The 12,502-nt window shown below is 42.7% G+C and overlaps 1 protein-coding gene across 1 annotated transcript in view; it reads left to right on the forward strand.

Moving 5' to 3' along the window:
* LOC126202979 (putative fatty acyl-CoA reductase CG5065) overlaps positions 1-12,502 on the forward strand; it is a 141,972-nt gene that overhangs the window by 102,356 nt on the left and 27,114 nt on the right. The window contains exon 6 of the mRNA XM_049937202.1: positions 744-870. Coding sequence (XP_049793159.1) covers positions 744-870 — 127 coding nt within the window. The remainder of the gene's footprint in view (positions 1-743; positions 871-12,502) is intronic.

Consider the following 12,502-nt stretch of genomic DNA (forward strand, 5'->3'; position numbering starts at 1 on the left):
ATTGAAGTTAGAGGCGGAGGAAGGAAAAAGGAGAGGCTATTATGTCAACTGCATCTTGACGTTTATGCAGAATCAGCGGCGACGAGTGAAATTGCTTACCGGACTGGGATTCGAACCCGTACCTCCCGCTATCTACGCAGTTGCTTTAAGCACTGCCCGAGCCAGACACAGTAGTTCATCGCAATCGCAAATACTCAGACTAAGTGGGCGCGCCTCCCGGCTGAGCCACATTCTCACCATGCGCCATCTGTCCGCAGTCTGCAGCTCCGATACATATTACATAGATTGAGGATGGAAGGTGGTGGAAGGAAGGGGAGGGGGAAGGGAAGAGTGAAGGGATGGGGGAAGAGGGAAGGACAGGGGATGAGGAAAAGTGAGGGGATAGGCCTGTGGGATCTCAAAGTAGCGAGCATGGACGACACGGACAGGAACTGAAGCCAGGTGGCGCTAGGTGGGGGGTGCGGGTCGACTAAGAGGCGTGCCGAGATGGTCCGTGCACTCGCGATAAATACTGTCCGGATGGCGCAGAGGTTAACGCATCCTGGGTTCGAGTCGTGGTCGGTCACACATTTTCACTCATCTCCGCTGATTTCGCGTAAATTTCCGATGCAACTGTCATCAATAGTCGCTTCTCTTCCCTTTTCTTTCCTTTCTCCCTCCCACCTCCACTTTCAATTTACGTAAGCCTATTAGTAGACAGTGCAAGTGTAAGAGGTGTCAGGAGTGCGGCGGTGTGTGTGCAGTATGCGGCGCCGCGAGCGAGCCGGTGGCGGGCTGGAGCGGCGGCGCGGTGGGCGACGGCAGCAGCGCCGGGGCCTTCCTGGTGGGCGCCGTCCACGGCGTGTTCCGCGTCGCCGCCGCCGACCCCAGGCGCTTCGTCGACTTCGTGCCCTGCGACGTCGTCGCCGCGCTCGCCGTCGCTGCCGCTGCGCACGCGTGAGTCACGTTCACTTACTTCATTGCTTTCATGTTCCCCGTATCGTATGATGTGAAACAACTCAGCAGGAAATATTGAAACATGCTGACCATTACCAAGATTTTGAAGTCTGTCTCTCTCTCTCTCTCTCTCTCTCTCTCACACACACACACACACACACACACACACACACACACACACACAATGATTTCAGTTTGAGGTTAATGTTACTGTCTCTATATTCCTTACGTCTCTAATTGGATAGTCAAACATTTTCACAGCTAAATACCTCACACATTTCTTATGTGCCAGACTAACGCTAAATGGTGAAGAATGTAAATCGCTAGTCCTTGTAACATTATAACAATGTATGAGGGGCGTTCAATACGGAATGCAACACATATTTTTTTTCTCAAGCAATTTCCGTTGAAAAAATGCGGCATTTGCTGTGGGACATCCTGGAAAATTCCCGCTTCAGCCCCCATAGTTTCACGAAGTTCCTACAGGTGGCCGCGCTATAAGTTGCCTTGGAAGTGGCATCTGTTACGGAGATGCGTTTCCAGCAAACAGCTGTTTTACGGCAGAAAACCAGAGCATCACCGATATTCATGGGCACTTGCAGACCTGGCAGTGAACAAAATCACAATGAATCGTTGGACAAGCCGTCGGTCATCATCGTAACAAGATCGCCGAAACCTGTCCGATCTACCGCTTGCCGAGCAGCCGCACACAGCTGTGACTCCTGCAGTGCTCGAACTCGCGGACACTGCCATTCCGAGTTGGTCAACGGATCGCAAACAAACAGCTCGCTGCACAACAGCACGACACAGTCGTCCACTCAAACGTGTGCCCGCTGGCTTCCTCACTTCCTAACAGAAGATTATAAAGATCAACGAAGGAGCATCTGTCCGGAGGCTCCGTCCGAGGTGGCCGTGGGGTCTAGGGCGCCTTGCCACGGTTCGACCCCCGTCGGAGGTTCGAGTCATCCCTCGGGCATGGGTGTGTGTGTTGTTATAAGTTAGTTTAAGTTAGATTAAGTAGTGTGTAAGCCTAGGGACCGATGACCTTAGCAGTTTGGTCCCATAGGAACTTACCACAAACTTCCAAATTTGTCCGGAGGCTGATCATGACAACTATTTTCTCAGGGGATGAACCATAGGTTCATCACTTCGAACCGGAAACGAAACGGCAATCAATGTAGTGTCGCTGTAGCCACTTTCTTTCCTTCAAAGAGAAAGTGCAAAGCCACACCCTCAGCCAGTAAGTCATAACGACGGTCTTGTGGGACTGTGAACGGGTTACTCTGTTTGTCCGCCCTCACGGTGTAACGACCAACTCTGAAGTGTGTTGTCCTACCCTCAGGAAATTGAAGAAACGACTTCACCGTGTTCGTCGCCACAAAAATGCAAATGAACTTCTCCTTCTCCATGACAACGCAACGTCTCACACAAGTCGGCGCACCTGAGAGGGGCCCACAAAACTTCATTGGACTGTTCTTCCCCATCCACGCTACAGCCGGGATCTCGCACCTGCCGACTTCCAACTGTGTGGCCCAGTGAAGCATGCGCTCCGTGGGGAACAGTACGTGGATGATGGGGAGGCTGTTGATACAGCAAGACGTTGGCTCTGATGTCGACCAGTAGATGAAGATTACGTTGAAAAGTAGGGTTTTGCAGCCAAAAGAGTGGGGAAGAGTATGGCGTATTGTAACCCTGAATGAAAACAACCTGGTTTCCGAAAAAAGTGTTGCATTACTTACTGGAGGCCCCTCGTATTTATGAGGGTTACTGTAGTCTTCAAACTATCATTATCGACATCAAACTTCATAAGGAAGTAAACGAGCTGTGAAGCTGTTGCCAGCGTGCCTAACTTATTAAAGAGCAGACTGCAAGAGATTCTAGAGGGCTAAATGATTTAGATAAGATATCTGTATGGTTCGAAAATTCGCAGTTTAAAAAATTAAAAGTGTGACGTAATCCACGTAATTGCCAAAAGGTATCCATTACATTTCGATTACAGGATAAATCACAGCCGGCCGCGGTGGTCTAGCGGTTCTAGGCGCTGTCCGGAACCGCGCGACTGCTACGGTCGCGGGTTCGAATCCTGCCTCGGGCATGGATGTGTGTGATGTCCTTAGGTTAGGTAGGTTTAAGTAGTTCTACGTTCTAGGGGACTGATGATCACAGATGTTAAGTCCCATCGTGCTCAGAGCCATTTGAACCATTTTTTGATAAATAACAGAAATCTAAAGGCAGCAAATTCAGCTAAATAGCAGGTGATTACAATTAGGAATAACTTAAATTCGCACAACCACACAGAAAGTTTTGTGGTGAAGAACAAACCTAAGACTGTGTTTCATTGGTAGAACGGGTAGAAGATGCAACAGATCTTCTAAAAGAGACTGCCTGCCCTACGCTTGTCCGTCCTCTTCTGGAACGCTGCTCTGTGGTATGATATCGTTACCAGATAGGACTGACGGAGGACATCGAAAAATTCCAAAGGAGGCTAGTTCATTGTGTATTATCGGGATATATGGGGGACATGCGCAAGTTGTGAGTCATTAAAACAAAGACTTTTTTGTTGCAGCGAGATCTTTTCACTAAATTTCAACCATGAACTTTCTGCTCCAAATGGGAAAGTACTTTGTTGACGGCAAACTACATAGGGAGAACCGATCATCTTAATAAAATAAGAAAAAATAAGACCTCACACAGAAATATTTGTTTGTTTTCTCCCGCGCGCTGGTCGTTAGTGGAATGGTGCAGCAATAGACTGGAGATGGCTCGATGAACCCTCCTCAGGGCACTTACTGTGAATAGTTAAAAATGTTCAATTGTGTGTGAAATCTTATGGGACTTAACTGCTAAGGTCATCAGTCCCTAAGCTTACACACTACTCAACCTAAATTATCCTAAGGACAAACACAAACACACACACACACACACACACACACACACACACACACACACACATGCCCGAGGGAAGACTCGAACCTCCGCCGGGACCAGCCGCACAGTCCATGAGTGCAGCGCCCAGACCGCTCGGCTAATCCCGCGCGGCATTGTGAATTGTAGAGCTCTCTGTAGATGCATAGTGCACACGACATACCATCCTTATTACACGGTTCTGTGCAACGAAGTTTTTTCTTCAACCACTGGTTATCCCAGAATATGATGCTAAGACACATTAGTCAATCAAGATACATAAAGTAAATGAACGTTCAGATATTTTGCTCTCCAAAATCTCATATGATATGTAACGCAAAACTGTCAGAAATTAGACGTTTAATGTCTGTAACATGTGAATTCAAGTACAGACAGGTTTCTATTAGAATAAATACTTGTAGTTTCTCCTTTACTGTTGATCATAATTCTTTAATCAACAGCAAAGAGAACTACTTTTTTACTCTTGGATGTATGGAGGAAGACTATTTATATTCAACAAGAGCGGACGCATATCAGTCCGTGATACTCCCGAGCTGATAGTTCTCAATTCCGAGCCGCGCGGGGTAGGCGTGCGTTCTGAGGCGCCTAGTCACGGTTCGCGCGGCTCCCCCCGTCGGAGGTTCGGGTTCTCCAACGGGCATGGGTGTGTGTGTTGTCCTTAGCGTAAGTTAGTTTAAGTTTCATTAAGTAGTGTGTAAGCCTAGGGGCGATGACCAATAGTTTGGTCCCATAAAACCTTACCACAAATTTATTCTCAATTCCGAACATGCTGTTTGACTGTCTGCACACGCTGAGGTTCTTAATTCGACTCTCTGCAGGCTTTTACTTGAAAGGATGCAAACCTACTACCAGCAAGATAACATACCATAATACAGAAGCCTGGGATAATATAAATTTGAATTTTGTGGCAGATGACCAACACTCACAACAGTTTTCTATGGAGGTCATTCCGATACTAATGCCTCCCTTCTATTTTGTATTGACTTGAGTGTGCGAGCCACAAAACTTAATCCGTTACAAACATGCTAAATTCGCACTGCTCCTATGAAGATGTTGAGATTAATTTGTGCTATAAGGAATGTCCTCTAGTACTGGAGCAGAATTCTCATGAAGTCCGCTCTATTGAGATTGCATCTGCAATGAAGGACACGTATTTGATCGTGTACGTCTTCCTGCAGTTACTCTAGGTTGTGTCCGCGCCAAGGGACGCAACCGGAGGTAACGTACTGAGAGGGTCACCCACTTTGAAGTTCGCAGTCAACCACAAAGCGCGACCCAGTCAGCAACCTCCGCGCCGCCGCCAATCAGATCCGCGTTGTGATAAGTGGCGGCCTCAGGCAGCAGCGGATGCTCCAAGTTAAGCGCTGGCGTACGGCACTCCTAGCACGTAGTTACAAGATCACAGTTCGTAGTGGAGATCAGCGTGCGAGATGTAGTCTACATGCGGAGTGGTCTCAACGAGTTAAAAGTTCATAGAGTGGCTGAATACTAGTTATAGCGCTCCTAGCGGCAACCAACGCTAACTCGGCCGCCATGTTCTCTTTAGTCAAAACATTAGGAAAGCGTTACTGTTGTTTGTGTTGGAAGTGTGTCAGCTGTTGTGATATTACTGTAATATTTAACTTTTCTAGTTGTCTTTTTTGTTACAAAATATAAAGTCAACATGCCTGCAGTGTGTTCAGCGTTCAACTGCACAAATCGCAGCGATAAAACAACAAATATTTCATATTATAAGTAAGTATATTAGTACCGAAATACGACACACGTTTTTTAATGTTTATTAAAGAGTCATTTGCATTGGAACTGTAATTATGCTTAAGACAAATGCAGGAAAGAAATTTATTTATCGTTGATTACAGATTTCCTTTAAAAGATAAGGAAATTACAAAAAGATGGGTTATAAATATTAAGCGAGAAAACTGGTTTCCTACTACAGCCAGTTACCTCTGTTCAGCTCATTTTGTGAGAAATATATGTACCACGCAATTGTCCAGAGGCGCCTTTTGTCAAAAGCAGTAACTACTATCTTTAATTTTCCACCACATTTACAAAAGCAAGATAAAGTATTACGACCACAACCCAAAAAGCGATCTTTCGACAATTTGCAAGATAGTGCTGCTACAGTGACATCATTAGCACAAAGTAAGTCAATAATTTAATTTTACTCCGTGTTCTTATTACTTTGAATTACATACTTTCTATTATAATCTTATGATGTAACTCTGTTATAAACTTATGATGTAACTGCATTCTTTCAGTGCCTATCGGACCCACATCTGTTTCTGCTGACCACAATTACTGTCTACCAAGCCCTAAGAAGTTGAAAACACAATATAACAGAGTACAAGCAGAGAATGTGCGACTAAAGAAGCGGATAAAGCAAATGAAGCAACTTAGTGTACGACACAAAATAAGAATAGTGCAGTTACAGACTTTAGTTGCTGGTTTGAGAAGAAGGCTATGTAGTTCAGTTTCTGATATGTTAAACAGTGAACATGTAGTTGGTTTGTTGAAAGAGCTATTGGAGCTTCAGTGCAGTGCTAAAGTATGCCATTATTCTCAGCAAATAAGGAAATTTGCCCTGACCCTACACTTTTATTCTGCCAAGGCATACAGCTACTTACGAAAATTTGTGAAATTACTCCACCCAAGAACGCTTCGCCGTTGGGCAATGTCAGTGGGTGGCCATCCAGGTTTTACTGAGGAGGATTTCACTAAAATTGCCTCTGAAGTTGAGAATAGCACAACCCAAATTTTTGCAACATTGATGTCTGATGAGATGGCTATTAAGAAGGACCTTGTTTGGGATGGGGAAAAAATAAGAGGCTATGTTGATTTTGGGGAGGGTGGCATGGAAAGTGATGATAGCGAGGCAGCAAAAGAGGCTCTTGTGTTCATGGTCACAGCGCTAAACAGAAATAGGAAAATTCCTGTGGGTTATTGTTTAGTTCACTCCCTATCTTCTACTGTAAAGCTAAATTTGGTACAACAGTATCTACGAAAACTTGAAGACACTGGTGTTACTATAGTAGCTGTGGTTTGCGATGGTACTGCCACAAATAGATCTTTAATGGCAAATTTAGGGATCAGATGTGATGAACAGGGAGCACAGTGTTGGTTTTCCCACCCTTCAAATAATGATATGAGGGTATTTTGCATGTTTGACACAGCTCACATGCTAAAGCTGGCACGTAATTTACTTGCAGAAAAGAATTTTTTGTTAGATGGTACCATTTCAGGCAGTGATAACATAATTAAATGGGAATATTTTAAAAAGTTAGTGGACTTGCATGAATGGGAAGGTTTGCATGCTGCAAACAAACTTAGAAGGCAGCACATTATGTACCATACTCAAAAAATGAAAGTGGCTTTGGCAGCACAAACCCTTAGCAATTCTGTTGCAAATGCCATGTTGTTCTGCAAAGATTTAGGCATTAAAGAATTTTATGGGTGTGAGGCAACAGTTAAATATATCAAAATGTTAGACAGTGCCTTTGATCTATTAAATTCTTGTCACACAGTGGGCAAGGGCACTAAGGCACCAATTTTCAGAGGGAACAGAGACACAGTCTGTAAAAGGATCAATGAATACATTAAGTATTTCAAGTCTTTAAAGCTTTCTGATGGAAGTTCTGTTATTCTGCCTAACATAAAAATGCCGTTGTGTGGACTTATGCTGAATTTAATGAACATAAGGCAAATTGCAGAATTGTATGTTTGGAAAGAAAATGCAGAGCTCAATTATATTTTGACCCGTAGAACAAGTCAAGATAACTTGGAATTATTTTTCTCCAGCATTCGTAATAGAGGAGGAAACAGAAATGCTGTGCAGTTTAGATCAGCATACAGGAAATGCTTAATTGCACAGATAGAAGGTTCTCAAAATGGCAATTGCCAAGAATAAAATACTAGTATGCTACCTCCTGCTACCGTTCCATCACTTCCTTTTGCTAACATAAGCCCTGCAGCTGTAGACCATGATTATGTGCCAGATTATGCCTCACTGAGTATGTACTCTGAATATGTCATTGAGTACATAGCTGGAAGTATAGTGAGACAGGTGACAAACAAAATTAACTGTACTGACTGCTTAGAAGTTATTTTTGCTTGTATTGAGGCTAAAAGAACTGGATTGATTGCAGTGAAAGATGTAAAAACCAGTTTAATCAATCCAGCTAATGATGTTGTTAAACTTTGTAATGTTGCTGAGAAGTTTCTCAGAAATAATGACATAATCCTGAAATGTCAGAAAAACGTTTTTTTTGAGGTTCCAGACAGAAGTGTTGCAATTAGTGAGAGGCTCCTTATTTATAAACAATGAACATCTTTTTACAGAAACTGAATTTGGTGAAGAAACCCACTATGTTAAACTGATAAAACTGCTGCTCAAACATTATTTTGTATGTCGAATAAATCACTTATGCAAATCAAAATCATCTGAGCAGAGAGGTAAAGTTGTGAGACAAGTATACACGAAGCTTATTTTATTTAAAGGTCAGTGAAGACTGAAAAAATACGAATGTCAGTTAAAACATTGTAAAAATTAAATGTAAATAAATTATTTTACTTTTCTTGTAGATTATTATTATTATTGAATTACTATGCTTGTGTTAACTACTTGTAACACATATTTCAAATAATATTCTCGTTCACAGTGTACTGGTTTTTGAGGCTTTGACTGTTTACTTTGAAATAGCGACTAAAATATCGCATTTCTGCGCCTGTTACTGTTTCTAATAGTTAACCACAGCATGTTTAGAAGTTTCACTGTAATATTCTGGTGGTACCTGTTCTAATTGCATTAATTTATGGGCAACAAGTAACGTTATAGTGGATGGACAGACTTATTTGAGTTGTCTTGTAGTGTTATCTACATCGAAAAGTTTCGCCATATTTCGACAAAAACATCCCTTTTTGCTGTCAGTGTACACTGAAATCACTGCTGTCTATTGCTTGTTTTAGAAAAAATAAAGCTAGTATGGGCTATTTCAAGTAAGTCAAACGCAGTTACAAGGGGGCAGGACACAGCAGACGAATGCCTTGACTAAAGAAAACATGGCGGACATAACTTCAATTTGCTTCAAACATGGCGGACCTATAGCCACTCTATTGATTGGTCTATATCATTCGCACAGGTACAATTGTTTACTCCAGTGATTGACAGTGTGGCGCCCAGAATGAACATAGTCTTGTTGACATTATATGCAGACAGGCCACTGCTAGTTGTATCTGTCTGAAAGCACGTACAACGAGTTACTATACAACTGAAGTATCGCAACGCAATAAAAAGTATCTTTGTGTGTCACTGATCTGTTTGCACTGTCACAGTTCCTCCGTCCAGTTCCTAGCACCCAAGCCTGACACGACGTGTCCGAGCTAATCCACCCAGACGACACGTACACAACAGTCTTAGAACTTGGAATTCCTATTAAACGCTTGGTACCGACCGTAAAACGTAGTTTCCGTCTCACGCATTACAACCAACATTTAGCTGTGCATACAGTTCCGTATTAATAATACGGAATATTATATAATACGGAATATTATATAATATTAGTCTTATTTTTTATGTTGAAGTATTATGATAACCACGCTCAACAACAATAAAGCCACAATAGAAATTAAAAATTATTTACACATCCTTGTATACCACAGTTAAGAACATTGATTTTCAGTTTGACGATAGAGCTTAATCAATAAAAAATAAATGAAGTTTAAAAAAGCTCAGAAGAAAAATGTGTTCTGAGACGGCGTGGAACAATGATGGTTAGATTAGTGTAGATGAGATATCAGTTTTTCAGCCACTCAGGACTCTGCCACATAGACGAATGGGAAAGGTTCTGATCAGCAATTCAGTGTGGCAGCGTCTTACACATGACTGCGTCGCAATACTTCCTTGAACTGAGTAGAGAATACCCACTCTGATTGAAAGCATTGTGGGAGTGTCTAGTGCGAAGATCATTCTGAAACTGAGGCCTCCTATTTTTCGTGTGACTTTTATGCGTCAGAATCAGACTGTTTGTTGAAAATAACTTCTGACCTTGCTGCTAAAAATAAAAAAGTCTTATGGCACCAAGGCGTGTCGCAAGTCTTTGAACTTGACGCCACTTCGGCGACTTGCGTGTCCTTAAAACCAAGGGGACCCGGTTTTCCTCCAACGGTCACACATATACAAGTGCTAGCGGGTCCAACGTTGCTTAACCTCGGCGATCGGGCGGGAATCGGTGTTACCAACGTGGCAAGGCCGTTGGCATCTTCCTGCTAAAGCTTCTTGTTCCGCTGTCCTGCGACAAATAGCAGCTGCACCAAGGAACCGTTCCTAAAAGGCGTCCCACATCGAGATACGTATAAAACAGAGGTTTGTCCATTGATTTCCTCACCGCTGAAAAAAGTGCACCAATTGAAATCCATTGGCGCTTGCAAGAAGTACACGGACACGTGAGTAACGTAAGACGTACTGCGTTTCAGCAGTGATGAAAGGGATTTACACAAGCCACGCTGCAGTCGATCCTTTTTAGCTGTCATCGCTCAAAATGAATGGCATTTAGATCGACTCATGCGTGATGATCGGCGTATTATTAATACGGAACTGTATGCATAGCTAAATGTTGGTTGTAATGCGTGAGACGAGATACTGAACTATAAATTCCAGTAGTTTAAAAGAAAGAATCCTTTTTCATGCTGCACATTAATGTTTGTCTTTTTCGTACAGAGGTATCTTCAATTGGTGCCCTGAAATATTACTCGAATTTGTTTCTTTGCACATACAGGTGCAACAGTTCTTTGAAGTTTTGATAGTAAAACTGAAAGATGCTTACAGATTAGCGTCTAGTTGATCATTTGCAATCCAAACTGCTTTCTGTCACTTGGAAAACCCACACATACAATAACGACTATTTTTAAGAGACAGGGCTTAAACATAGGATTCGAAAGATACAATTTAATCGTAAAGCAAATTCCGAAAACAACAAGAGGCACAAACATCTACCAAAAAGGAGGAATGTGCCTACTACAATGCAACACACGCGATGGTAGGTAAGTAGGAACATTTTACACCCGGTGCAAACAGCGTATCAGAGCATTGGAACATGAGACAAAGCACTAAGCTTTTGCAGAACATTTAAGAGAAAATAATAACAGGCCTACTGCAACAGAGAAAGACATGGGAATAGTTAGAATAAATATTGAAAGAGACCTCCTAATCTTACAAGAAAATTATCACATGTACAAAATAAAGGCTGAGACTACTAAATAACTACTAATCGCTCGTTGTTTACACTAATTCATAATATAATAGAAATCTCAATAGAGGATCAGAAAATCCATCCCTCTCTTAAGTATACAAATTAACATAAATAAATAAGTAAATAAAATAAAATATAATTAATACAGAAAACGAATATTAAAATGAAAAACTAGAGTGTACAATAATGTACGTGCACTTACACAAATAAAAGTTACATCAACACGCATGCAGTCAAACAAACAATAAAACGAATTATATTCAAGACACAGAACGTAGCAGTTACAGTGCAGTATTTCGAAAAGAGTGACCACAAGAGAAACCATAAGATTTCAACCATTTTTCCATACGAGAGTCCACTGTTTCGTTTACACATAATGGGTCAGACGCTGATCACTAAGTACCTTTGCACGTTGTTGTTAAAAACTTCCATATATAGGTTGTCCAACAAATGTTGCGAAAAATGTCGAGGGCTTGTAGAGGGTGATCAGGAACAAATGGAGGATGGGAACCCGTGTCCAGAAACGTCATCCAGCGACGCTACAGAGCGTCGGTGCTACAGCCGCCAACGGCTGCCGTTATGTCGCCCCTTCGGCAGCAAACAAAGCGTTGACGGACCGTAGACGGAACGTCTCGCAATGCTGTTTCTTCTTAAGTGATGGCAACTGATTGTTGTCAGTGCAGAAGATGGAGCTATCTATTGCGTAGAAAGGCTTTGTCTCCTGCGAATGCGATGCTCTGTTGCCTCGATGGATGGCAGCATCAGACATGCGTTTCCATCCGCAGGCAACAGAGCATCGCAATTATAGGGGACTAGGCCTTTCTCCACTAGGGATCGTGGCAGTCAGTCGCGATCACTGAACAACAAACAACATTACAAAACGTTCCGCCAACGGTTCGTCAGTGTAAAAAACGGGCAGGTACTGGCGCCTCTAACTTGGAAGCTCTGGACCGCCATTGTATGATGTATCCGTACACAGGTTACTGTCCTCGATTTGTTCCTCAGGATACCCGCTGCAACACCTCGAAATTCGTCGCAACACTTCTGCAACACCCTTTGTAGCTGCTGCAAAAATGGCCACCACAAGAAACTTGTTACGTTAAGCAGCGTGTATGTGACTCTTATACCACGTTAAAAACAACTATTAAATGGAAAATTTTCATGACCTGTTGGAACAATACGAGCCTGAGCGACAATTTTCATAACACCACGTCACGGGAGATGAGAGGCCGTATCAGCGCTGTGAGCTGAAATCCAAAACATAGCCCAAGCAATAGCGATATGGGAATTCTCTAACGAAGACATTCAACACACAACCATCTGCAGGAGAAATATGCATAGTCTTCTAGGATAGGCAGAAAGTGTTTTTGTCGGTGTCCTCGAGTCTAAAGCAACTG

This window comes from Schistocerca nitens, chromosome 1 (genome assembly GCF_023898315.1).
Source record: "Schistocerca nitens isolate TAMUIC-IGC-003100 chromosome 1, iqSchNite1.1, whole genome shotgun sequence".
In the NCBI taxonomy this organism is placed as follows: domain Eukaryota; kingdom Metazoa; phylum Arthropoda; class Insecta; order Orthoptera; family Acrididae; genus Schistocerca; species Schistocerca nitens.